Here is a 27,812-nt window from a genome sequence, read left to right on the forward strand (position 1 = left end):
GTATCATGAAAAGCATACTTAGATCTTCAAGGAAATAGGCTTAAAAGCATAAATCTAAATAAGGAAACAAAACCTACCATATATGTAACTATCATGATTCATGAAGAAAACATGGTATGGTAGAAGAGGAACAACTAGAGATTGATAGATCATGGATCATGAAAAGAAAACACAGCAATTGACTACTAACATGATCAATATAGAAGATCCAAAGAGGTCAGAATTCAAATCAGAAGTTAAACAAAGATTAGATCATGGTTTGATCATGATTCCTTCAAAAGCTTGCAATGATCATGGTTAAGATCATTGTTCTAGCCATTAATCCTTAGGATGATCATGAGAGACAAGTCCAGGAGATGTTTGCAACAGAGAATGCAGCATCTCCTCTACTGTCTCAACTCAAAAAGGAAAGAAAAACAGAGATGGAGGAGAAGAAGAGAGTGTAGACATACCTTTTGATGAAAAGGAAGAGTTTCGACGAAGATCCGTCAAGAAAATCACCAAGGATGCAAGGGAGATGACTTGCAGAGGTCTTTGGTTCGTTCCAAAGAGTTTGGAGGCAGCAAATACGAAGTAGACTCGAGATTGGACTTAAATAGAGCAAGAAAAACCTAATTGCCAAAGACAGCACTCATTGGTCGAGTGGATTGGTCGACTGGTCCAGTCGACCAATGCTGACAGCAATTCCAAAACAGGGAATTGAAGACCCAGATCAAATCCAATCCTAAAGGGGTTTTGCACACATGTCAAGTGACTTACCTAATAGGTAGAAATGCCTTCAAACCAAGATAGAGAGCACTCCAAGTCCATCAACTAATCCGATCTTCATCAAGATTCAGTTTCCATAAATAGAACTTCATCATCAACTCTCATGGATTCAAAGCCAGACACCAAGTCCTCCACTGGGATGGCCCAAAGCTGGCTTCTTACTTTACTTCGGGTCACTGGACCTACAAATAACAAGGTTTCCGGGTCAAGGTTAGGGCTGGGTTTTACAATGCAAGTCTCTAGTATGGTAGACATGCTTTAAGATATAACACTAGCCCTCCTCTGGGTAGGTCTAGTCACTCTAATCCCTCACGAACTGGTTACCTCTATTGGAATCTCGAACAAGGGGTATAGTCCTCGTCAAACAACCATGGCTGGGGTTTAGGTCTACACTCTCTCACCACAACCATTGGCATGAGTATTAGCGCATGTTAGGGATTCTAACCCAATGCAAGGTCCTACAATGACATACTACATTTGGTCCAATTACTTCCCATATGACATCAACCAATTCTGTTCAGTATCCTTCTCCACCTAGGAATGAAAATCCTCATGGACCGGCTACCTCTATTGGACTCCATCCCCTAACCCTATGGTCATCCACATATTGTTGGGGCGAATGCTCTCATGTCCCCTCATGACTCCCAAGTCGCTTATTGGACGCCCATGAGCCCAACCCTAATATATGCAACTCTATCATTGCATGATCAACAGTGGACCATTGAGTCTCCACACGGATTGGCTACCACTGTAGGATGAAACAGAGTCACATCACCGTTATCATGGGTCTTTTGACTTCAATATTCTTGCTGAAAGGGTAGTAGCATGTAAGGGTTTCTAACCATGCATTATAGACCTCCTAGGTATAAAATCTAACAACCATGATAGTGCTGGGGGAATCAGAGTACAATGTCCCATACCACAATCCCTGATATCCCAAGCTAAGGATATCCAGTAAGGATACCTTTTTTTTTAATCATAGTTACAACATCTCATCACTCAACACCATGTAGTAACTCAAGTACATTCAATCATCATACACAACATATTATCATCAAGTAATTATTCAAACTACTGTAACAACAAGTCATGTAATTGCTTATGCATTCAAAGTTATACATAGTTCATCACATTACATGACACATCATATATACAGAAATATAACCTTACCTGTCGAAGTGAAATAGCTACTAAAAGTGCAATCAAACTTCACAAATAACAAGTCCAGTAAACCTCATAGATCACCTAGATTAGGGTTAAAAAGATTCATTAAGAACAAAAGTCAAAGCAGAGCAAAACATAGACTGACAAGGCCACTCTGACCCAGCCGGTTGATTATGGCATTGGTTGGGTCAATCAACCTCCTTGACCAACCTCCCCCTTTTTAGGTAGACTTTCAAGTTTGAAATTCCAACTTTTGATCACCCATCCTCGATCTGATTTTGGGATGATCCAAATATAAATTTCATCCTTAAACATACTAGAGAGTTTATCTCAATCCAAAAACCACAAAGAAGAAAGGTTTAGAATCCACTTCATCTCCTTCAACTAAATCAACCCTTGATCCGGATATGAGAACCCATCTTCGGGTGTGATCTAGTAGTGGTCATCGATGAAAAGATTATAATACTATCTATAGAATCATGGAGAGAAGAAAAATGCATTACTACTTAAGAGAAATAAGTAAGAAGAGCAAGTGATCAACTAACCTCCAATCAATTCATAAGACAGATCAAGAATTGAAGCCTCACCATGAATCGAGCATTTTTCACCACCAAATACGTGTACTCTACCTCCAAACTGTCCACTGTAACCTCCATGAATTAAATAATACGAAATTAAGTTGTGGATGACTATTTATAGAGTGCCGGGGCAAATTAGGGTTTAACCCTACAATTAGACCTAGCCGGTCGCTTGGGGCGGTTGGTTGGGTCAATCAACCGCCTTAAGCAACCGCCCCTTAGTACTTTTCAGTACTTGGGTGCTTTGCTCAACCGGTTGATCCCCAACACTAACCTAACTTAAACCAACATGTGGGAAGATTCTTACCTTGATCTTGAACATCTTCAAACTAAACTCAACTCAGGCTAGAGATCCACCTTCCTAGTTCATCGAGTTTTCTACTGGATCTCCTTTGGTTCCTAATATGGTAGGTTCTTCATCGGCAAAATCCAGATCCATGGGCTTAGGGTATGGATCATGGGTTTCAATCCGGATAGTCCATAACTTATTCTGGATGGAACTTCGGGTACTCGGACCTGCAATACTGATCCCATGTTAGAATTACGGGGTTGTTACACAATGAGCCCAACCACCCCTTGTAGGGCACATCATTTTGTGGGTTCCAATTAGCCGGAAGAGCATCGATCAAGTTTTTGGAGCAACACTCACGAAAATACAAACATTGGTTTCAGTTTTTCAGTCTCCTGGTCTTTCAATTGGGCCAGTTGATTAGGTTGATTGACGAACTGGATAAGAAGACCGAGAATGACTTGCATTAAATTGGTCGAGTTCCTAAACTAGCAGTTTATTCATTGGTCTAGTGTGGTGCTATCTTTAGCCAGCAAGGCTGGATTGATTTTTGTCAGGTTGGTCCCAAGATTGATACCCCTACTTCTAATGTCTGGCCTTTTGTACCGGATGACACTGGTTCATTTCCAACCTCTTTGCTATATTTTTTTTTGAGGATACGGGGTTGAGCCACCCAATTGACTTGGTTAATTTATTCGGTGGGACTACAGGTTTGGGACCAGACAAATATTTATACAATATAGTGGAAGATTGCGTTTCAGCTAGAAGAAATAACAAGGAAACAAAGAGCTACAAAAAAGAAAAAGTAGCAGGGAACAAATCTTTTTTTTTTGGTCAAACACTAAAATTTGTATTAATTGAAAGCAGACAAACCAGGGGACCTGGATAATAACAAAGAAGTATCAACGATAAACAGAGGTGGAACATTCCACCAAGACCGAACCAAGGAGAACCTAGAAGCTCCTTTAGCAAGAAAGTCTGCAAACAAATTACCTTCCCTAGTAATGTAATGGAAAAAAACATGCTGAAAATAGGAGGACAACCTCTTAATCTCAGAAACTAAACTAAGACTCCTCCAATCTAGTGAAGAGGAAAGACCCTACAGAGCAAAAATTGCATCTAAACAGTCAGAATTAATTTGAAGGTTTGAAACCTCCAAAGATTTCCCGAGCAGTAAACCATCTCTAATTGCTTCCAACTCTATAGCCGCTACCGAACCTCCTAATCCAAACTTGCTTTGAGCTGCAACAAAAAAGCCAACTGAATCCCACAGAATACATCCCCTGCCACCCTTCTTCGAAGTGTTATCCGATGAGCCATCAACAAAGACCTAGAAAAAATCCATGTCCTCAGTTGGATGAAGTGAAATTTGCTGAACCAAATTTCTCTCAACCAAAGTAGTGCAAACATGATTTTGAATATCTGCAAATAAGAAAGAGAACATTGTCATAGTATGTCCAATTGAAACCTCCAACCCTTTATACACATTTGTATTTCTAGAATTCCATATGCACCAAATCATAGCACTCCATAGTTGGTTAATATGAGACACATGCTCATAACCTCTAAATCTGGTTTGAACAAAATCCATCCAATCATGTAAGTGTTCACCCCTGAAATCTCGAGTGTCAATGCTTAAAGGGGATAGACTCCAACATTCTCTAGCATGTGCACAATGAAACAGGGCATGACTCATATTCTCAACACCCCCACCACAAACCAAACAAATAGGAGCAGGAACCACCCTCCTATGAAAAAGAGAACTACCGATTGCAATAGCTTCATGAGAAACTCTCCATAGGAAATTTTTTATTTTTGGAAGAGTGGGAATCTGCCAGATTTGTTTCCAGAAATTAGAAGAGGAGGAAGAAGAAGCAATATTTCCATGAGCATCTGCCATAGCCAAACATTGGTAGTAAGCAGATCTAACAGAGAATTTACCATGAGTGGTCATTTCCCAAATCCATGAGTCAAAGGTATCTTGGGATAGAATTGGTATAGTGAGAATGGCCTCTATTTCCATAGGGGAGAAAAAAGAAAGTAAGAAGTTGGAGATTCCATTGAAATTCCTGCCAGAGAATCAAATCTTGAACCCAAATTGGACCATAGGCCGTAGGAGGTGATCTGATGCATTTAAAAGGAAGGGATGGAAGCCAAGGATCCTGGTAGATCTACATGTTTGCCCCATTTCCCACTTGTTTGAGGATACCTAATTTCAATACATCTCTTCCAGCAAGGACACTTCTCCATCCCCAAGAGCATTCCCTAGGTACAGGACATTCAAGGAAAGGAACATCCTTAATGTATTTTGCATACATTATCTGTGCCCACAAAGAGTTAGGGCAAGTATCCAGCTTTGTTTTGCTAGAAGAGCTTTGTTGAAACAATGAACATCCCTAAATCCAAGACCCCCATACTCTTACTTTTACATAGTGTATCCCAATTAACCCAATGTATTCCTCTCTCTTGATCATTTTTCCACCAAAATAGTCTAATTTTTTGATTCATTTTAAAACATAGTTCATTTGGGAACAAATCATTTGAAGGAAAACAGATTATATATATATATATATATATATATATATTTTAGGCCGAAGGTTTACCAGCCAACAAGATGATGACCGTTTATGATAACCGGTCCGACCGTGGTTGGATGGTCGGATCGTCCACCTCCACAGAACCTTGTTATCGGCTTTCGTTTTCTTGTTCCAAGTCTAAATTTCCCCCCTTAGAGTTGGGTGAAGCACCGAAGTAGTAGCTCGAGTTCTTCGTCATGGCAGAGAGAGTTCTCGAGGTTTCCGTTGCAATTTTCACTTCTATGACAGTTTTCATTTTGTTTAATTTCACAGTATAGCTTGCAGGTTTTGATTGATCGATTGTCTTTTAGTTTATTGAAAGTCCATTTGTTTTGTGAAGTACCCTGATCAATATTCGTTAAATTTTGGATGTTGAAGTGTATATGGAGTCACAGAAAAAATCCTTCGATGTAGTTAACTGATCTGCAGCATTAGATTGTGCATTTTTTCCCCCGCTTTCTTCTTTAACTTGAAAAAGGATTACTGGAGCCCATTATACTCTTTATCTGAAGTAAACAAGTAGCATGTGTGCGTGCAGGTCTCTTGAGTTTCAGTCCGCATTGACGCTTCTTGTCGAAGCTTCTGTTCGTTTCTTCCTGAGCCTCTCAAGCCATGACTGTGACTGGTTAGAACTTAAACGCTAAGAGAGATGGTATGACTATGGCATGCCATTGGTCCTCGCTTCATCGGGTTCAGTCGTTATGGCGGAGCGTTTATTGTCTGAGGAGGCGTTGGTCAATAAGGGCTGGAGCTGGACAGAGCATGTGCTTTAACCATTTGCATAGTTGGTCCCGTCCTTGTTCATCAATTGCAATTAGAAGGGTATTACTCTATATCTTATACTTTTCCCAACCCCAATTCTGCAATTTACTATTTTTTGGGCACTTGAACTGCATAGCCATCATTTTAGTACCCAAAAGAAAGAGCTGCGGGAATTTTTTTTAATCTATTACAAATAATATCGCCAAAACTATTTTGACAAAGGTTTGTCATACAATACCAGCCTGGTGGAGAAAAATCAGAGGTATTAAGTATTAGTTGATGGAATAAGCATGAATGAAAGTGCGGAGTTCAGAGAAGAAATTGAAAAATGCTGTTTCTTTTTCCCATTCGAGTCTGACCCAATCTTAAAATCTCAGTAATTCAATTACAAGCCAGTTGTAAACTTAAGTTAAAACAAGATTTTGAATTTGGAGACCTTGATGGGAGCTATGAATTTAAAGAAAAATTAAAAAGTCTATTAAAATAAAGAACCCAGTTTGCAGGTTCTATTTTCACATCAGATTTAATTCCTTTAGGCTCAGTTTGCTCTAAGGGGAGATATTTTAAAAAATTGTCTCACATGCAAAAGGAAGTCGTGTTGGTCTTGGAAAAGATACTTTGCAGTATAAAAAAGGTAAATTATGATTCACCCAAAAAAGGTTAAATTATGACTTCCATCTTTAACTCCAGATGCTTTGGGGTTCAGGCATGGTCTAACCTTGTCTGTTTTCTTTGTGTGCATGCATCTTCATGAATGAGTAGTTTGTTTTCTGTATTTCTTTTTTCTTTAGGTTCAATCCTTTCATCTGATGTTTGTATTGCAGGGTTACTATAGGCCATCTAATAGTTTAGAGTTGGGGTTATCCACAACTGCTAGTGCAACTATACATTCTAATCTGCAGACAGATTCTAAGTCCAAGGTTCTGGATATCCAAAATGTGCTTCTTGATACGGCTAAGCATGAAGAAAAAGACATTGATCCTGATTCTTTGAATGGTCGAGTGATGCTTGTTGATGGTACATCAGTCCTGTATAGAGCTTATTACAAGCTGCTAGGTATGGCAAGTCATTTTCCTGTGGCTGTCTATGTTCTGGAAAATAATGATTTAATGTCTTCGATATCAACAGAAAATAAATTTAATTTTTAATGAAAATTTCACATACAATTTAACTTTGCAATAGTGCAGCATTTTACATAAATACAGGCTTCACTCAGTATTGCAGACTGGACTGGCATATCCAGTCAACTATGGAATAGTTTTTTGCACAATATTAATGTTATCAGAGAAATAATTGCTAAATATTTTACCAGATATTGAGGTGGTACTTTTAATTATTCTTGTTTTAAATTTAAAGCTAATTATTGCAGATTTCGTGTTTGCAATTTAATTTAATGATATAGCATATTCAAGTAGTGTTTTGAGAAATGATTGGGCTTTTCAGCCACCAAGTTTTTTGGAAGAATTTCTAGAATTGTTTTTCTTGAGATTAAAATCTGAAATGAACTTGTTTTGTTTCTAGTTGGTCAAGCAATGTGCTTTACTTTTATTTTGCTTGCCTCACTAGTTTGTTACTTACTATGGAGAATTATTCATGCTTTTTTTATTGAGAGTAGCCAGGTTGCACCATGGTGGTCTTTTCAGTGCTGATGGGAATGGAGATTGGGTTTTAACTATATGTACAGCTTTGTCTCTTGTAAGTTATTTTCTGTTTATACCTTCATTTTTTATTTTTATTTTTTGTGGCAGATATGTTTATTGGACTTCTTCAGATGCTTTTGTGCTTTGCAACTTTTCCAAAGCATCAACTCGAATTTAAATCGTAAAGTTTCTTTGTACAACTAGGCCTGTTTTGCCTTTTACATTTCAAATTAAAAGAGTTGATTCAGCTATGAAAGAAGTAACTCCGGTTTTTACTGAGTATATAGAGTCCAATAACTACCAGGATGGGTAAAAGGGCAACAGCCTTTTATAATGTTGGAAACAAAAAAAGTGCTAACATGACATAAAGGAGTATTGACCTCAAAACTGGTGGTCTTACAATAGCTTGTTCAGTCTGATAGTTTGATTTTTTATTTTCTTTTGTATAATGAAATCTTTTCAACTTTTACATCTCTAATAATTAGAAGAGTTGTGATGCAGGTCAAAAGACCTACACCAATTGGAATCCCAAGCCCAAGTGAAGCCACTAGGGTTGCTGCCCTGCATTGTTAGTCCCATAAAATACATTCATGTTCTCATAAGGAGTGGCCCCCTTATACCCTGGGTTATCCTTAGTAATGGAATCTATTATAGTTTGATTGTAAAGGCCTTTAACAGTTTTTGGTGGGATGGTATTGAATGACATGCACTTTGATATGATTCCTTTACTAGTCCATTCATGTTTTTATATGCCCCTTTGATCTAGGGTTGCCTTGTATAGTTCTTCCTATATGCTGTAGCCTGCTGGTGTAGTACGGGATCAACTCTTGGTAATACTGCTAGAGTGGTGGAGCCCTCTGACTTTGTGATCTCTAAAATGGATGAGCCAATCCATTTAGCGTACCTCCTGTTTTAGTGGTACCAGCCAGCTCTAAATGTGCAAGCCCCAGCACTACCACCTGTTGTCTATCTCTCTTGATTCTCAATAAATGTCGTTTCACTCTTTCTTTGTGCCCGCTGCCAGTCCTTAGCCATATCCTCTGTCTCTATGTCCTTAGATACACATATGGGATCATCATAATCACCTCTAATTGAAGGCCTCACTATCTTTTCAAGTACGCCCCTTGCTAACTTTGAGCCTTTCTCTTATTCTCTCCCTTCATGTAATCATAACAGCCTTGGCTGCATCAGCACGGACCATATGACACGAAACCACTTATGTATAATTTCCTGCCAGGCGTTGTTTTAGTAGCCCAGCTCCCATAAACATTTGTTGCAGTTATTGCTTATTGCATTATGTTTTCTTTTATCTCCACTGAATTGGCGGTTCATGCAACCATGCAATAACACTTCTATGTTACCTTGGTGGCCTCTGGCTTCATTCCCCTTTCCTCTGTGAACCTTGTCCCACTTGCCTCTACTCCCCCTGCCTCTCTGAACTCCCCCTATTTGTGTGCCATCTATCACAGTCTGACATTATCATTGTTGCATGAATAAACTATTTCCTAGTCATTGAAGAACTTTAATTGTTGTTATTTGAGATTCGTAAAACAAGAACATAGCTAATTAGTGTTTTTCCTTTATTTTGTCACATTTGAATTATTTTTAGATATATTTTTCAAATTAATATTGGCATGGCATTATAAAACTGCCAATGAAATGAAATGGGCGCCACTTCAAAAAAATGTAGAATGTAATTTCATATTCTTCATTAGTTTAAAAATAATAAAAAGTATATTTCCCAATTTTCCTTTTTTAGATAATTATACTAATTTTAGAAAATAATTATGGGGCGGAAAAATATTTCGACTTTGTGGGGCCTAGATTGACCTTGGATATGACATATATTTATTTCACCGTACAATACATATACCTGATGGTTATTTTAGATTTTTAATGTAGGAAAACAGAATTTTTTAAGCTGATAAAGATCCTAGAAATTGTGAAAACCATTAGGTCGTAAATTTTACTAGGACATTCCACATATATTAATTTTAACATCACCTAACTAGTATTGTTCTGAGAAAGGAATACTTTGGAAGGATATGGTTTACCTCAAATGGAAGAAAAACTAAGAATGTTGATGTTGGGAGCTTCATTTAACTGATTCCTACATTAATCAACCTCAACTTATTGAAGGATGAATGCAATCAGGTGTTGAGCTTCAAAATCCCACTTCTAGAGAGTCTTCAGTGAGAAAGATAAGAGGAGTGGGTCGAAATTTGACCGAGACTCTTGAAATATGGTATAAAAGCTATCTTTTTTTACACATGCACATAAGTTCTTTGGAGTTTAAAAAAAAAGACTGAACTTTAAAATTTCGAAAATGTAGTATGAAAGCTTTCTTTTTTACACTTACGGACATAAGTTCTTTGGAATTTAAGAAAAAATAAAGTTCAGCATTTTGACCGAATTGTATGCATTTTTGTTTTGCATGCACATTTTGACATAATTTCCTCAGATCAGACTTTGAGTGTCTTTGCTACTGCCTGTTTTCATGCAGATTATTGATGTTTTGGAGTTGATGCCTTCGCATGTTGCGGTATGCTTCTTCCTCGTTTCATCTGACTATAATTATAAAGTCAAAAAACTTAACAAAATTGTTAATTAGAAAGTTTTCCTGAAACCCTTCCCGACAAGCTGACACTTTCTTCATCCCATACCACTGTTGTGGCAATTCCCTGCCCATTGTTAATATATATATATATATACTTCCTAATTTTCTGGTTGCGTTTGACCATTGTGAACATAAAAATTTTGGGGTTTCCCTTCTCGAGGATTCATTTATTTTATCTTTCATCATCATCATCATCAAGCCTTTTCCCAACTAAATGGAGTCGGCTACATGGATTCTTGCCTTCTAGTCAATTCTATTTGAGGCGACTCTAGATACAAGGCCTAAACTATGCATATGCTTTCTCACCACCTATCTTAAGGTTATCTTAAGTCTGCCCCTAGCTCTTTTAAATCCTTCAATATGGATTACATCGCTTCTCCGTATAGGTTTTTTTTTTGCACTTATAGGCCTCCGTTGAACGTGGCCATGCCAACTTTATTGTAGGTTGTCACTTATCAGAGCTACACCTAGACCAACTCTAATATGATCTTTCCTTATCTTATCCTTCTTAGTTTTGCCAATTCTCCATCTTAGCATCCTCATTTCTACTACATAACTTTATCCATATGATTCTTTTTAACAATCCAACACTTTGCACCATACATCATAGCTGGTCGAACAACAGTCCTATAGAATTTTCCTTTGAGCTTTAAAGGAATACATCGATCACAAAAGACCCCAGACATGCCGCTTCACTTCATCCACCCTATTTTAATTCTTTGGGAAACATCATCCTCTATATCACCTTTTTTATTTATGGTTGAACCAAGGTACTTAAAATAATTGCTCTAAGGAATTTCCTTGTCATCAAGCTTCACCACCTCATCTTCCGCTCCATCATGACTAAAGTTACAAACTAGATATCCTGTCTTCATTCTACTAATCTACTTAGTTTAAAGCATTTTGATTCCTAAGCTGTTTTCCACGATTCTAACTAGGTATTAAACCCTACTTGAGTCTCATCTATCAACACAATATCGTTGGCTAAAAGCATACACCTAGGAAACTTTGCCAGTGTTTGCTGCCACTCCCAAGCCCCATAAAGGAGGAGGGTTGGTGCATCAAGTTGGCAGCTGGTATTGGAAAAATTCTAGCCAAACCCTTTTTATATTTTATCTATTTTCTATATAGATCTACTTATCAATAGGGAGATCCATGGTGTTGCTAATGGGCATCTTTCTTTTTTTTATCATGCAGGTGGTGTTTGACCATGATGGTGAGATGTACAAATTGATGACATCCTTTTCTATTTTTTATTTTCCCTCAATTGTTTCTGCCTTCTCTTCATTCTTTCATATGCTTGATTTGCTTGGACTTCTATACTTTCTCCTGTGCTTTGTATGCTTGGAGTAATTTGAATCCAAGAGACATAATGTCTTGATTGCTTAGTTAAGTTTGTTGCTCCTTCCTTTCATTGAAGTTCATTTGCATGAAGTCTACTCAAATTATTCTATCATTTTTGCTAGGTTTGAAAGAGTACATATTGTAGCAGTGTGATGTACTATGGTACGCTGGTTTGTATCAGGGGGATAGCTTTTAAATTGGAAATTTGTAATAAGATTAGGTTTTCATCTGCTAGTTCCTTCTTTATTTAAATTCCTCATTGAAATTTGGACCTAATATCATAGCAGGATTCTGACTAGGACACAACACTTATATAAGATAATATCGGCTGTAGTACACAATAGATTAATTTATTCTATCACGTTCTCTCCTGCTTCTCTTGTTCTCCTATTTCTTCTTTCTGTTTTCTCTCCATCTTTTTCCCTTTCTCTTCTCTTGTAACAACTGCTTATACAAATCGCTGTTGGTACATGATACCAGAGCTTTATTTGTCCGGTTCTTTACTTATTTCCCACTCTGATCCTGGTTTTGTAGCCTGTTATGTTTCTCCACCCCCTTTCTTTTCCTGGTTGCAGCACATATACTACTATTACTACATGCATCCTTGGTTGCTGATTATACGATGATGAGATAAGGTCTCATTGTCCTTACTACTGGTATCTGGTTTTACTTTTACATTGAAGGATCCATACAGGAATGAAGGTAATTTCAGTCACATGATGGCTGTACTTTGTTTTTGAAGAGTTCTAAGTTTAGATTCTATTATGCATAAAGTATGAAGATCAACTGAAGTTTGGGGGTTTTACTAGCCTACAACCGAGGACCTTCAATGCGTATTTCTGGATTAGCTTCTGATTGAATGCTATTACTTATCTCAAGGAACCTGGCAGTACTCTGGGTTTACCCATATTTCTCCAGTGTTTTGGATATGAAACCTATTTTGGACTTAACCTTGAGATTAAGGATCTTCTTGGAACCAGAGATCCTCAACCAGGTTTGTAATGGAGCGGAATCACAGATTTCTTGGTTTCAGAAATCACCTGTAATCCTGGGTTTTCCCTAAGTTTCAGATACTGCTGCTGCATCCTGTTGGTCGTCAATTACTTTTAGATTTGTTTGAAGTCGGTTTTCTCTTTGTTGGAGGATCATTATTTTGTTAATCAAACTCTTAGTTCGTTTGAGGATTAACTGAATGTTCATCAGAGCCATCTTTTAGCAATTCTATGATGCTTTACATGAGCAATGTGCTTCTGGGTGGGTCATCTTTGTGAATTGCATTCCCATCTCACAAGAGTCAATCTACCCATTACATCTTGTACTATGATCAATATCCTGGGTTGGATTCTGACCCATGCCTACTAGAGTAAAATTGGATAAAGTTTTCTTTGTGTCTTGCTTTCAAACTATCAGTTCTTGTAAAATTTTGAGTGGCTATACCTTCCTTTCAGGAGTCCCATTTCGTCATTCTTCGCTTCCATCCAATGAGAAGTACAGGGCAAAAGGTATGTCCCATCCCCAGCATTACAGTTGCAGTAGAAAGTGAATGTTAACTTGAAGCTCTTATGAATTATGATTTTGCTGTTATTTTTCAATATCAGCTGAGAGATAAAATGACTTCCAGAACATTTGTGTCAATATATTATAAAATATGGAAACAGAATTGGGATTTTTCCTCTAATGATATTATGTCTATAGTATATTACGTTGAGGTTTTCTTCTCAAGAAGTTTTATGATTTTTAGGAAGTTCTGGGGTAGTTAGTGTTCTATCTTAAAATAAAATCATTTATCATATGTGATGATCTTGTTGCATCTCTTTTAGATGTCAAAGGGTGTTTTGAATTTGTGTTGTATATCTGCTTTGCGTGCTAAGGAAGGTGGAATGCCTCTCCTCATTCAATGTGTGATAATTAGGATTCTTTTGAGATATTTCATTGTCCTCCATTGGTTTTGGTTCCTACAGTTGATTATATGGAAGATGGTCCTCTTTGCAGTATGTTGGGAGGGTTTGTAGCTGGACTTTTGAAGAAAGTAGTAGTGGTTGGGTGTTGGTTATTGTTGTTGTGGCCCTTTTGACTTGAGCTTTTTGAATAAGTTGTTGGAGCAGTAGTCACAGCACAAGGGCCTACTTCGAGGTTCTGTTTGGATCACTGTTTGACCATTTAGGCACTAGCTCAAAGGTTATAATTATAGGGATCTATTTTCTGATCAATCTTGTCATATCTTGTTGGCAATTCCCAACCTTATCTTCACTTATCTTCTGAGTTCTGTCATCAAAACTTAAATGTTGGCATGTTGCCTTAAGGAATGTGATATTGGAGAGGATATTCAGATTGATCGCGAAACCTTAGGTTGGATAAAGCATAGTTTTGTTCAAATGGATTGTGTCTTCCAGAAGATGCCATTTCAAGGTAGCAGCAAGCCTTCAAATGTTTGTAACTTGTAAGGAGTTGGTTGAATCACAGAAATAATAAAATAGAACAAAAGGAATAAACAGCAATAGAGAAGGAAAGATATGACAGGGACGAGTCTCTCAACCACAGCCTCCCATCATATTTTTGTTTCTCACCAAAGTTGGAAGCTAGGTATGTATTTGTGTATGGTATTATGGTTCAGAAACTGAGATAGCTTGCAGATCATGGCTAGACGTCGATTCGTGTTTGTGACCTGTTTGGAGTTTGTTGTTCGCATTCTTGTTTCTTTGACCATTAATTTTGAATGGCCCTTAGCTGGGTACTTTAACCTGAAGAGATCTATATGCAGTTATGCTGCACAATGCATTTTCCTAGGTGATACCTTGGTGTCCGCACCCTCTTCTGAAAGGTTGCTGCTAGGTGGAGTCCCTTTGATTTTTTCCCTCTCCAATTCCTAGGATTTCTTACATGCCATAACAATGTGCTATGGAACTACATACTGATATGCTGCTTAGAGAGATGCACAAAAAGTATGTAAGGTTGCAAAGCAAGTGTCGTTTTGAAACAGTCATCATGAACTTGGTTTGATAAATTTGCATGCTTGTCTTGGTTGAGTTTATGCAGTGCTCTGCTTTGATTCCTGTGTCTGTCACCAAGCGGTTTCTTTTAGTTAACTTTTATTATTATTCTGTCATAAATATAGCCTTAAGCATTCAATTGTGGTAACATAAGACCCTTATCGACCAGCTTCTGTTTTCTCCCGTCTTCTCCTCTTCCTTCCTCTTACTACTCTTTCATCATCTTCTTCTCTTGATCTGTGCAGGTATTGGTTAGCGTTTTCCTGATTCTGTCACACTGGGACCAGAAACTTCGGGAGAATAATTGTTTCTTTTCCTTCCTTACCACATGAATTCTAATAGAATATTTGTTGTTAATCACATGGAATATGTCTACAGTTAGCTCTACTGATTCTAACAAAATATCTTCTTGAACAAAAAGTTCAGCATGAAAAGTAAAATGATGGTAATAAATAATTTGAAGATCTTACATGCGATACATGATGGCAAAATCATATCTTGTTCCTATTATGTATGTTTATATGTTGCGATAAATGATGGAAAAATTATATCTTGTTCCTATTATGAATGTTCATATGTTTGTGGCGATTGGCCATCTTTTTAAGAATTTATTGTTTTTATATGTATATCCATGACTTGACTAGCAATTCTAGGTTGAATTTGTAGCTGAACTTGTGTGGTGAATGTTTTGAAAGTTACTATCTCTAACTACAACTTCATCAACAAATGTGAAGGCCTGAATTTTCGTCACACTTTATATCCCTCATACAAAAGCAACCGTGATCCTACACCTGATACTGTAATTCAGGGACTCCAGTTTTTGAAGGCCGCCATCAAGGCTATGTCCATAAAAGTGATTGAGGTGAACTAAATATATCCCTACTGTGTATTATGAAGCAATAATGACCATTCTATTATTGTTGCTAATTCTTACACTTACACCAGGTCCCAGGTGTTGAAGCTGATGATGTAATTGGAACTTTGGCAATAAATGGTGTTGCTGCAGGTTTCAAGGTAGGTCAATTTGCTTTCATTGCTACTGTGGTAAACTTTATTTTATATCTTGATGTTTAAGCTAATTGATTAATTTTGATATTGGAGCCATGGAATTAATGAACAATTATATGATTATCTAGCCACTTTTTGTTCCTCTAGGATAGGATAATTTTTCTCGGCATTATTTCAATAATGGTGCTGAAGTTAAAGCAAACCAATATAAGTGTTTGAGAGATAAATTTAACACCCAATCTTTCTCTTTGTAAGTTGGGTCAAGGTTCAAGGTTTGAAACTTCAAAGCCTGGTTGAAACCAATATGTTTTACCAAGTACCAAAATTTTGCAACCAAAACAGCTATTTCAGTTGCCAATGTTTCAATATCTCCATCTTTTAATAATTAAAGCACACTATGTAGACTGGTAGACGACTTTCAATTAAGATGATAAGTCAAAGATTGGGCTTCATCTAGGTCTTCATTTTGCAATTGGAATCCATCTTTCATCGATTTGGGACATGGAGAGAGAAGTTTTTGGCTTCATCTGCTACATACCTCCTAATTTCTTACTATAATTCTAGAACATTGTACCATAAATCATCATCAGCAATTAAGCTTGTACAGAGACTGAGACATACCTGTTTGAATCACATGTCATTACCTTTTGGAAAGCAAACATGACTTATGGCGTGCAAATGTAGGAGATTGAGTAGGTTGGTCTTGCTGAGGAATGCAAGTAAGTATAATACAAATTTGTACAGGAATAGAGCCCTACACCTGTTTGCGAGACACTTAAATTCCTTTGTGGAATTGGGCCTGATTTCCGGAGCATAACTGTTGGGGTAGAGGCAGAGACACATGGATGGGAGGGTATTGGTGGAGGGTGCTTCTGTTTGTGCACCACAGGAGAGAAAGCTCTTCTTAGAAGTTTATGGAAAGATTTGAGGCCATTTTTTTCATTTTAAATTACACCAAAGAAGTGGAGTATGTACTTGCTAAGGTTAGTGATATATATATCGTACCTTGTTCATAAAGTTTCTTCAATATGATAAAAAAATTCAAGCATTTTGGCATCAAAATTTATGTTTAAGTTGTGTATCTTTCTTATTTGCACATGGTTTAGTTTTGAGCTAGCTTGAAACTGAAGTATTTAACCAAAATGTTGGTATTTTTACTGAAATTTTAAACATACAGTAAAAAATATGTAGTAGGCAGTGTTTGGAGTAAATATCCTTGAGGTTGTTTTACATAACAAGGCTTTTGTTTTTCTTGCCAACACTCTTATAGTTGGCAATATGCAGTTATGGAATAGTAAATATTCAGTTTCTCTACTTGAAGTAGTCTAGTGTCATCCTCATGTACTTAAATTTATTTGATTTTGCTTATACTGCCTTAATCTATTACAGGTCCGCGTTGTCTCTCCTGATAAAGATTTCTTTCAGATTCTGTCTCCTTCCTTACGTCTTCTACGAATAGCTCCACGTGGAACAGAGTGGGTGTCATCTTACATGGTTGTTTGCTGATTTCATTTCTATCACTTCCATAGCCCATTTTCAACTTATGCAGTTCTCTTACCCGTGGGTTCTATTATAACTACCGATGGAAAAACTACAAATTTTAGTTTAATTTGTTGAGGCTTACAGACGGCATGTTTTCTTGTATTCAGAAGAACTGAGGCTGGTAATTTTCGTGGTTGCTCTTGTAGGGTGATTTCATTTGGACTTGAGGACTTTGCGAAAAAATATGGATCTCTAAAACCTTCCCAGTTTGTTGACATAGTCTCACTCATGGGTGATAAGAGTGACAATATTCCAGGTTTATTATTCCTCTCTCTCATTGTTGTTTCTGTGGTGTCTTTTTATCATTGAAAGTTTCACTCCCATGGTCATTTAATGATGCAACTTGCAAATCAGACTATATGTATGGGTTGGGTTATGAAAGTGTTATTTATTTATTTATTTTTTGGGTCTTTATTCAAATGCAGGGGTTGAAGGCATTGGAGAGGTACATGCTGTCAAGTTGATCACCAAATTTGGTATGGTATGCCTAGTTACTCATCAAAGGAATCAATATAATTGAATTGGAATGTAATTGACGTAATTGGAAGAAGTCTTTAAATTAATCCATGAAATTCCTTACTCTTCATATTGTTCAATTAGTTAGGGAATGATTTGACTAATACCATAGCGGTAGGCACCTGAAAAGGGGATTTTCATGATGAGGGAATCTCAAAAGGATATTTTTGATTTATCGACTGAAAATTTTCAATCATTTCGCTCCGAATGGAGATCTTTAAATTTGATGATTCAATAATATGCTTGTGGGACAGAACCATGATGATGATACCCTTGGCATCTTTCAAAAGATGAAATTTAAGCATGGTATTCTGTTGATGGATGAGTATTAATATACCCTTGGACCATCACCACCTCATGCCTTTGCCTGAAGTAATATTTCATGGGTTGCCTGATTTTATTAAAATAACACTAGTATGACGCTAGGAATTGCTATGTCGTAGTTGGATTCTTATTAAGGGTCTAATTTTAGGGGATGACTTTCTTCTTTATTGTTTTATGATTTTGTCTTAGAGTTGTCTAATCTCGTTCTTTAGGTAGGATAGTCAACGCGTAGGGCTCGAACCTTATTGTTGGTTTTGAGTTAACAAGTTTGTATCGTAGTATGCTCATACTGGTTTGGAGTAGGATTCTCGATGAAAAATTCTCTAATGATTTGCATTTTTCTTGCTGGGTTGAATTTCTTAATCTCTCTCTTTTTTCCTTTTAGGTGGTAGAATGTGAATATCTTTTTCATTTCTCTGGTATTCCTGCACCATTTTGGCCCACAATTTACATAAGCATGGGAAGTTTGGGCCTGCATCAGTCTATCATGTGGTAGAAAATGATGGTTAATTTGCCTCCAAAAGTAGATTGGCTTAGCTGCATCCTCCTCTAAAGTTAGGAAAGATCAGCATATGAGCTGGAAAGAGGCATATCAAACTTCCCCAGGCAGGCTAATAGTTGGGAAGAAATTGCAAGAGTGCCAAACAAAATGTACCCCTCACTGTTTCAATTTATTGAAAATGAGGTGTTTTCTTATGATTATGAACAGGAAACCTAATCAATCTCTTTTCTTTCTAGTTTGCTGGTCTTATTCATTTTTTTTCCTTACTGTATGTGAAGCCCACCAATTCACATTTGCTAACCTATTAACATCATACTTATGAGCAGGTAGTTTGGAGAACTTGTTGAAACATGTTGACCAGGTTGAGGAGGAGCGTATGAGAAAGGTATAGTGAACTATTCACTGTTTATGAATATGTAAGCATTGGTTTGATCTGCAGCTATTTCATTTGGGGACTGGAAGCAATCTAGGCCCTAGTGGAGAGAACATGAAATCTAGAATTGGGAGGCTATTTCTGGAGAGTAGTTCAAGAAAATGGGAATCTTTACTAGTTTAAGAACAATATTCCTGTTGAATTCTTAGCTGTGAATAAAATAAATAAATAGATGAACTATTTTTTTTTTATAAGAAAGATTTATATAAAAGATAAAAATTTTGAGGAGGCATCCTCCTAGAACTCCATTAGAAGTGGTGTAAGAAGAATCTGGACAAGAAGGGCATTCCCTCTTTAACAACATCCCAAAATAGGAACATAAACCCAATCACAGCCTGTAATAACATGTGCTGCCACCTCCCTTTGAATCAGATCAGGTATCTCTTCTTGGAAGTTACTAGGATCCACCACACTTGTTGCTGCCTTAGCCGAACCTGTCTGCTTGCTGGTTCTGTTCCCTCCACACATGCCTAAATTCCAACCCTGTTAACACCGCAGCCTCTTGCAAAATGCTCCCTTTTATAGCTTGGCACTTCCGAGGGCCATGGGTAGTGGCCCCATTACGAATATCCATTGCCAACTTAGAATCAGATTTGATGGATACCTCCAGACACCCTTTTTGAATGCAAATTTAAATCCTCCTATGTATGGCTTGCAATTCCATTGCCAAGACTGATAGCTCTTTCAGCATATGCCATGATAGGACTGCCGGAATTGGTCCTTAGCACCCCACCATATGTAACTGGTGACTTTGATAATGCTCCATCATACTGCAAACTGCTGAGAGATCAAAGTTGAAGAAGGCCTAAACCAGGAACAGATCTTTGGAATCCTAGTCGTCCAAACAGAATCAATTTTCCACTTCTTAGGTGTATAAACAGCTGGGACAGTTCGCTCAAGCAATACACATAGTAGCAAGTTTTTCACATCATCCACATGGCCGCAACTTGTGATTTACTATGTTGCAGTCCTATTATTATCTCTGAAAATCCAATAGTTTCTGATGTAAATCATTTCCAGGGGCAGCTTTGGGCCTAGGGTTCCTCCCCCAAACCCTATGACTCCTAATCACTCCAGGGGTATTTTGGTAGTTTTTGGTAATTTTTTATAATTCCAAGTTAGGGTGTCGTTGGCTTCAGCATGTTAGTAGGACCTTATTTTGTTTTTGAGTTTGAGTCATTATTTGTTAAGTTATTAAACAGTCCTTGTTAAGATAGGATTTCTACTTTGTGAAGAAGTCATTCAGTGTTGTCCTAACCTTCCATCCAGGCTTCAGCCTAGATTCTGTTAGAACCTAACCCTAATTACAGTTTTAGATATGAAACCAGTAAAGTTTTAGGCTTTAAACACAAAACCCTAGAGGTCCTAAGCCTGGTCGAATCCTCTATAACCGTAACCTAACCCTTACAAATCCTAAACCCATGCAATGTCATTCCACCAAAGGCACTTACAGCCTTACAAGACTGCTGGTTTTCAGGAAAGAGGATCCTGGAGTGAGCTTGATTCTAGGGCAGTATGTCGACAACTAAACCCAAGAATTTGGTTCATGTCAATTTGGTATCAGAGCTAGATGAATCAGTAGTAGAAGAGCATGGACGAACCAGCAAAAGACTACTTTCAATCTCATCATTGCATGCATAGAGGAATAAGGCAACCACATAAGCCTCAAGAGATCTATGTTTATGAACATTTGATGGTGTCAATAATCTTCATGTCTTCCATGAGTGGCTATATGATTTAGACAGTTATTTTGATTGGCATAATCTATCAGAATAGCAAGATGAGGCTAGCATATAATCAATTGGTGGAATATGCCTGTGTACATTGGGAGAACATAAGGCGACATATGAGATACAAAGGGAATGAACCTAAAACTTGGGTGGAGATGACAGAAGATTCAAGCCATGCATTTTCCCCACAAGAATACCAAGCTAGACTACGCCAGCAACCCAACTACCTCCAACAGAAGTACAACCAGAAGTTCTCGCAACCTGAAGGAAGAAATCAGGAGGATGGGTATAGAGGAGATACTAGAAAAGCCAGGTATGAGAATCCTTTTTATGATAGCTATGAATGTGAAGGAAGGCTACATGGAGAAAGATGCATCATCATTCACCACCCACCTTAAAAGAGCTCATCAAGCCTTGCTACTTTAGTGATCAAGATCAGAGGATATGCAGCAATAAGGGTACTGTCCATAGGAGGGATCCATCACCCACCAGTCCATCTTCATTTGACTCTAACCCCATAATTTTTCTATGGCCTCCTATGGCAGACTACAAGGGGACATGCTACACCAACAACAGCAACTCTGAGAGTGTTCCTATGAGAATGGTCACTTTGCAAGAGTGCCCTCAAATAAGGGTTGATGCCATCTTTGGAACTCACCAACAAGCTCCTGACAAAGAAATCCTTTTCGCACCACAAGAAGCATCCCTACAAGACTCCTCTGACAAGGAGAAGCACTTGGACAACAACTGGATCTTAGTGAAGTAATGGAAGAAAAAAGCTACTGCCATGCCAATTAAAGTGATGTCAGAAGAGCTTGAGAGCGACCACAAGGCTAAATCCATGGAAGACCATGAGGAAACCCTAGCCCTTGATGTGAACACAGATTGACCCAGAGCAGGCCCCAAGGTTCTTCCAAACTAACTGACTGAACCCCTATGGAGGGTATTTTGGGCATTTTCAGCCATATTTAGTTGCTGGAATTTAATTCTAGAGTCCAAGTTCATTATGAAGTTCTTAATTTGAGTTCGTGGTGTAGTTAGTTGTTGAGTGTCCTAAGGAATTCTTTTTCAAGTGAGCTTTTTTAGATTAGAGTTTAGAATTTTATTTTGGAATGTCCGCATGTGTCAATTAGGGTCCATTAGATCTTATAATTTTTATTTCAATGGTATGATTAATGTGGTGGGATCCTATTCTATAAAGGAACCCCACTTAGGCCAACGTAGGGTTGTTCTAGTGGTAAGACCAACACCTCTTCGTGAAGAGGTCGTGGGTTCGACTCTCACAGGCATATGTAATATCCCTATCCCCTATATAATATAAAAAGCACCTTTGTTCCAAAATATGGAATCCTACGTAGAGTTAAGGTCTTTTAGTAGGCTATAAATAAAGCCTACTCTTTCTTTGTAAGTGAAGTCTGATTATGTGAATAAGAAAATTGAGTTTGGAGGACCGTGGTTCTTGTTTGAGGGAGCCACGGCGGATTTTGAGAAAAAAAAGCTTTCTTCTTCAATGATCAACACATTGTCTACTACTCTTCTGCAACAACTCCAGCAGCTTCTTCCAATTTCCAGTAACCATTAACAGTCAACAGCAGCCTTAACAAGTACAGCATCCCCATCCCCTGCCCTCACTTTCGAATCCTATAGGAAGCCCTAGAAATCCCCTCCTCCACCATCGCAGCCTTCCTTCTCCCATTCCCTGCAGTTACAGCAACCCCCTACCCCCCCCCCCTTTTCCATCTCCCCTAGACCCCTGCAAGCCATCCCCTTTGCCTTCCCTGTGCACCACCTTGCTGCAGAATTACAGCAGCAGCATTCCCATCCCCTACGCTTGCTTTATTCCCTGCCTCTACCCCCAGGACCCTCCCTGGCTCTTGCGATAGCCTACACCCTCCCCTCTTGGACTCTCTTCCCTCTCCTCTCTGACTTGTGGTAGTCTAAAAACTGGGAAAAAAAAAAAAAAAAAAAAAAAAAAAGAAGAAGAAGAAGAAGAAGAAGAAGAAGAAGAAGAAGAAGACATGAATGAAAAGAAAAGAGCAGAAAAGAAAATAAAGAACGAAGGAAAAAGAAGGAAAAGAAAGAAAAGACAAGAGAAGGGAAGATTCAAGGAAGATTTCTCAAGACCCAGCCCCCATATTGATCATTCCATGGTTTTCCCCTTTTCCAAGATATCCCATATTTAGATTTCATCTTGGTTATCCTTCCTCCCCGTTATTCTGTTCCATCCCATAAAGATTGATAAAACCCTACTTTTACCTTTCTTCCTAATTATCCAAACCCATATAGATTTTATTTAAACCCTAACCACCAATAGGTTCCCTTAAAATTATCGGATTATTTGCTAGAAGATTCTAGATTAATTCCAATTCTTGGGAAATTATTCTAGAAACCCTTGGGTTCACATAACATTCTGTACTGCTGTCCTAATTTTGTTGGGTACTCGTCTCTTCGGCAATGAATTTGGATTGGCCATTGTATCAGTTAGATATAAAAATTTCTTTTTATGTAGAACAATCTCTTGGGGACGTCTCTCAGAGGGAAGAAAGATGGGAATGTGTACAAGGTACATGAGAAGATTTATGGCTTTAAATAGTTGCCTATAGCCTAGTGTATTAAGTTCAGTTCTATTGAAATCTGATGTGGTTTTATAAAATGCTTCTCTGATCATTCAGTCCTTATTTGTCATTGGGATTCTGAGGTGATTGTGTATGTTGCTTTGGGTTGATGACAGGACTATATCATGTATTTGGTTATTTAAGAGGTGAGATCTTACTTACATCTGCAATTTCAGAAAAAAGATTTAGGTGTCCTCAGGTATTTTCTTAGGATTAAAAGCTTTTGAGCAAGAAGGGTGTGAAGCTCTCTCAGAGGAATTATGTGTTTGAGATTGGTATGCTTGTATCCAAACTAAATGATACACTGAGGCCCATACAATAAGTTTGTGGCAAATGATGGTGGGGAGCTTTTTCATAAATCATCAGTACAGAAGACTTTTTAGTGGACTTATCTTACCATTACCTGAATAGATACAAGAATTTATAGAATCACCTATAAAGTGTACACTTGGAGGCTGTCTTTATTTTGAGATATCTTTAGGGGATTCTTGTTAAAGGCCTACACTATGAACTTAACAGTCATGCCAATTTGGTTGGAATTTTGACACAGACTAGGCTTGTGCCCTTGGATAGGAGATCTAATAGTTATACATTTGTTGGTGGCAGCCTTGTGATGTGAAGAACCAGAATGCAGATTACATGTTACCAGGTCCTTTGCAGAGGTTGATAGAGCTGGGGCTCATTTTGCAGCTGACTAATGTGGTTAATATCACTTCGTCAGGAGCTTGTGTTTTCAAATACTGAATCCATAGATATGCTTTGAGATTATCAAGTGGCCATCTACATATAGTCCAGTTTTCGTGAGAGAACCAAGCACATTGAAGTCATTTTCCCTTGGAGAGGGATGCATTAATGAGGACACTGATTGCTCTCTGCCTGCTGCTTATGTAAATCAGTTGGGTCTAATATTTCACTGCACCTTTTTTTCGTCCCACCTTTTGACAAGGTTGTTCCAAATTCCAAGTTGGGAGTGTGTGATGTATGAGTTACAGCTTGAGGGGAAGTTTTACTGCTGGGGTTTAGTTCAGGTGTATTATATTTTAGTCACAAGCTTATATGGTATTATGGTACTGGAAGGTTATTTTTGTCATTTAGGTCGCATTTTTATAATAAAGTTGAACCCTGCCTCTCACAGTTCATACATGCTGTCTTAATTGTGAGGCTTCCCTTGCGGCTGTCTTCTCCTCCTTACCTTTTCTCTTCTTCTTTCTCAGTTCTCTTGCATGTGCAGGTATTTGTCTTATATTCTGTGACTTGAAATCTATCCTTTCTTCCTTTCCATCCCCTTTCCCTGCCGTTCCACCCATCAGCGTCACCATTCCAGCAACCACATCAGATCCTCCTCAACATAGACTGCAATCCAAGAGCCTATTCCTTTCTTCCTTGCCATGGGATGAGGAGGATAATATAACGGAGGCAGGTGACAATGGGAACTGATTTGGGGTTCACCAACAGAGCAGTGGAGATTAAAGTACTATGATGAAATTTCTGAGTCTTCAAAAGGGAAGTTATATTGCTTATATGTCAGATCCTGATGCCTTGAACTATTGGTCTGATGTGTTAACTAATGAATCTATTTCAATGCTATTTATTTTTGAAGATCCCATTTAGTTGGGATAAGGCTGAGGTCTTGTGTACCAATATGTTTGTCTTCCATTCATCCAATAAAAATTTATTTTTCTTCCATCTAGTTGCTTAAGATTTCAAAAGAGTTACTAAGAGGATATGCAAAAGCTAATAAGATACTGAGAAACATAAGCTTGCTGCTGATGATGCTTTCTTCGTTTTGTTCTCTTCTGTTTATTTATTACTGTTGCAGGCGTTGATGTTAAATGCAGAAAAAGCTATCTTAAGCAAGAACCTGGTAATTTTTTGCTGTCTTCAGAATTATAATTTTGCCATCACATGCAACTACATTCTTTTTGGAACAGTGCAGTGACTTTCATTTCTGATTTTATATATATATATATATATATATATATATATATATATATATATATATATATATATATATGATTATAAACATATTCGTGTGTGTGTGTGTGTGTGTGTGTGTGTATATATATATATATATATATTCCTTTTCTTTCAGGGAGGGGATGAAATACAAAATTCAATAATTGATGCCAAGAAAGGAGGGGGAGGGGTAGAGAATGAAAGAAACACAACCCAAACACAATGGCCTGTCAAAACATGACCAGGCCTCCAAAAAGGAAGGGGAAGAACCCTGGCCAATCACTAGTCAGAAAACACTATCACAAGGATGGGAGCCGCTGCGACAGAAAAACTGAAGCCAAAGTCAACAAGGCACAGTATCCAGTAAGAAAAGTGCCCGAAACCCCATGGCGGAGAGTTTGACCTCTGATATCTGTACTTGAGGAAAAATCTTCTTGGTGTAGGTCAAGGAGTAGACATCACAGGGCTGTCTCTAACACTCAAAAGAGGGGAGGAGGGACAATAGGACACTGCAGGGGGTAGAGAGGGATACAAGGGTATTTGGCATGGGGATCCAGGGAATGAGCCAAGGGTTAAGGGTCAGAGCATAGGGATGGAGCCCAGAAGAGGATTGCCCAACATGACCAGCAGGTTTGGGGAGGATGGGAGAGGGCTCGGCCCAGGCTCAGGAGGGTGGAACTATGGAAGTGACCAACCAAGAAGGATGGATGGAAGGGCCGGGGGAAGGGTACAGATGGTGGTTGGATGGACCAAGATTTGTGTTTGTTGTTTGCATGCTAGGTACAAAACAGATGTATAACAGGGTCAGGGTTGCACCAAACAAGTATTGCTAATGCAATCAAATACTGACCATGGTTTGTAATAAAAAGATGCAAACCAAATTTGTATGCCAGCATGAATTAGTAACATAACAATAAAATAAGTGTAACTATCAGAAAAATATATAAAGAAATTTGCAAATTTATATTATTGTGAATTGTTATACAAATTTACAATGAGTACCATGTGAAGTGAGTAGCAGACCAACTTTGAATAATTTATGGAATTGTAAATTATATGCACCTCTCCTGAAGACTTCTGAAATAACACTTCACCCCTGGTTGTGTTTCCAAAAATTACTAACATCTCTTATTTTCAACCTAAGTGACAGTTAAATCCTGGACATTTATAAAATCTGTTAGTTGCCAACAATGGGAACTTACTATAGTTTTTTAGTACTAATTTAACCTTGAGAATGTAGGATTAAAAAGTTGCCCTTAAGCCCAGTCCTTTCTTAGCCGTCTCTGACTCTATTTTGAACAAACCTGACTAATCCTATTGCCCCTGATGGTTACCCTAATGAATCTGCGTCCTTAGATCCTTGAGATCTTGATTTCTGCCTGGTGGTAATTAGCACTAGGCTGATATTGAGATTCCTAGGATGGGGAGCTATTTTTTCTTTTTTCTGTCCTTTATCCCTGTATGCTTGCTATATATATTGAATAGATAGACTGTCAGTTGGACTCCTTGAGTTGCAGCCTACATTACTCTCTTCTTCCTCCCCTTTCTTCTTCGTCTTTCATATTTATCATGTACAGCCCTGATCAGCTCCAAGCTCTGAGGTGGTTTGGCCATATGCAATGGACTACCCTAGGGTCCCGGGGATGGCCCAATAAGGAGGGGTGATCTGTCCCTGATTGAAGGAGCTAAAAGAGCTAGTGGCAGGTGTAAAATGAGCATTGATGAGTTTGTGAACAATGGACATGCATAGCTTGGCTCTTGTGCCAAGTATGATCTCAGATAGAAGCCTATTGGAGGGCAAGGATCCACATTGTCAATGCTGTCACCATCATCCCTGCCATCATCATTTAGTGACTATTGGAGTCAAGCATCCAGTTTCTTCCAGAGATGGAAACTTGAAGTGGTATCGATAGTCAATAAGGTGTTTCCAGACTGAGACTTTCATAGGTGCAGTATTAGTTTGCTGCTGCTCATTCAGTATCCTTGCCAGTGGCCTGTTGTCCTATCTATTTATGAGTTTAATTAGTAGAAATTCTTAACCTGCTTAATGGGGTTATAGTTTTCCATATTGGGGTTTTATTGGAAATAAAGCAGTTATTTCTATTTGGATTAGTCCAAAATGGACTTATCAGAGCTGGGGATTTTTTTAGTCAAGTGTTTTACTTCTTCTTTGTTGAACGATTGAGTTTCTGCTGGGCTTTCTGGGCTTCATTGCTGCTATGTTATGTCCCAGCCATTATCACGAAGCGACTATCAGAGTCGAGAAACTGATTGAATAGAGGATATGGAAACCCAAAGAAAGCAGTTAGTTAGAAGCGGCCACTGCTCTGTGGCCCTTAAATTCCAAGTGTTTTGCATCCTCTTAAGTTGAAGAATGGGTTTGCACTTACTATTAAGGTTATTTGGGGGAAAGGGCAATGTGTTCACATGTAACTTAGACCTAATGTTTTTGGACCCA

At 38.1% G+C, this 27,812-nt stretch overlaps 1 protein-coding gene across 2 annotated transcripts in view; it reads left to right on the forward strand.

Moving 5' to 3' along the window:
* Positions 1-5,517: 5,517 nt before the first annotated feature.
* LOC149022095 (5'-3' exonuclease family protein) overlaps positions 5,518-27,812 on the forward strand; it is a 29,446-nt gene continuing 7,151 nt past the window's right edge. The window contains exons 1-14 of one of the 2 annotated variants that reach the window (XM_089150274.1): positions 5,518-5,593; positions 5,914-6,197; positions 6,962-7,193; positions 7,753-7,832; positions 10,281-10,319; positions 11,592-11,610; positions 13,187-13,240; positions 15,463-15,590; positions 15,674-15,742; positions 17,126-17,211; positions 17,425-17,534; positions 17,704-17,754; positions 18,947-19,005; positions 25,218-25,262. In XM_089150274.1, the coding sequence (XP_089006400.1) occupies positions 6,030-6,197; positions 6,962-7,193; positions 7,753-7,832; positions 10,281-10,319; positions 11,592-11,610; positions 13,187-13,240; positions 15,463-15,590; positions 15,674-15,742; positions 17,126-17,211; positions 17,425-17,534; positions 17,704-17,754; positions 18,947-19,005; positions 25,218-25,262 (1,140 nt within the window). In that variant the 5' untranslated portion in view covers positions 5,518-5,593; positions 5,914-6,029. The remainder of the gene's footprint in view (positions 5,594-5,913; positions 6,198-6,961; positions 7,194-7,752; positions 7,833-10,280; positions 10,320-11,591; positions 11,611-13,186; positions 13,241-15,462; positions 15,591-15,673; positions 15,743-17,125; positions 17,212-17,424; positions 17,535-17,703; positions 17,755-18,946; positions 19,006-25,217; positions 25,263-27,812) is intronic. The other variant, XM_089150275.1, reaches the window with a different exon arrangement.

Source organism: Hakea prostrata, chromosome 3 (assembly GCF_041222555.1).
Source record: "Hakea prostrata isolate BN-2017 chromosome 3, UWA_Hpros_2, whole genome shotgun sequence".
Lineage (NCBI taxonomy): Eukaryota > Viridiplantae > Streptophyta > Magnoliopsida > Proteales > Proteaceae > Hakea > Hakea prostrata.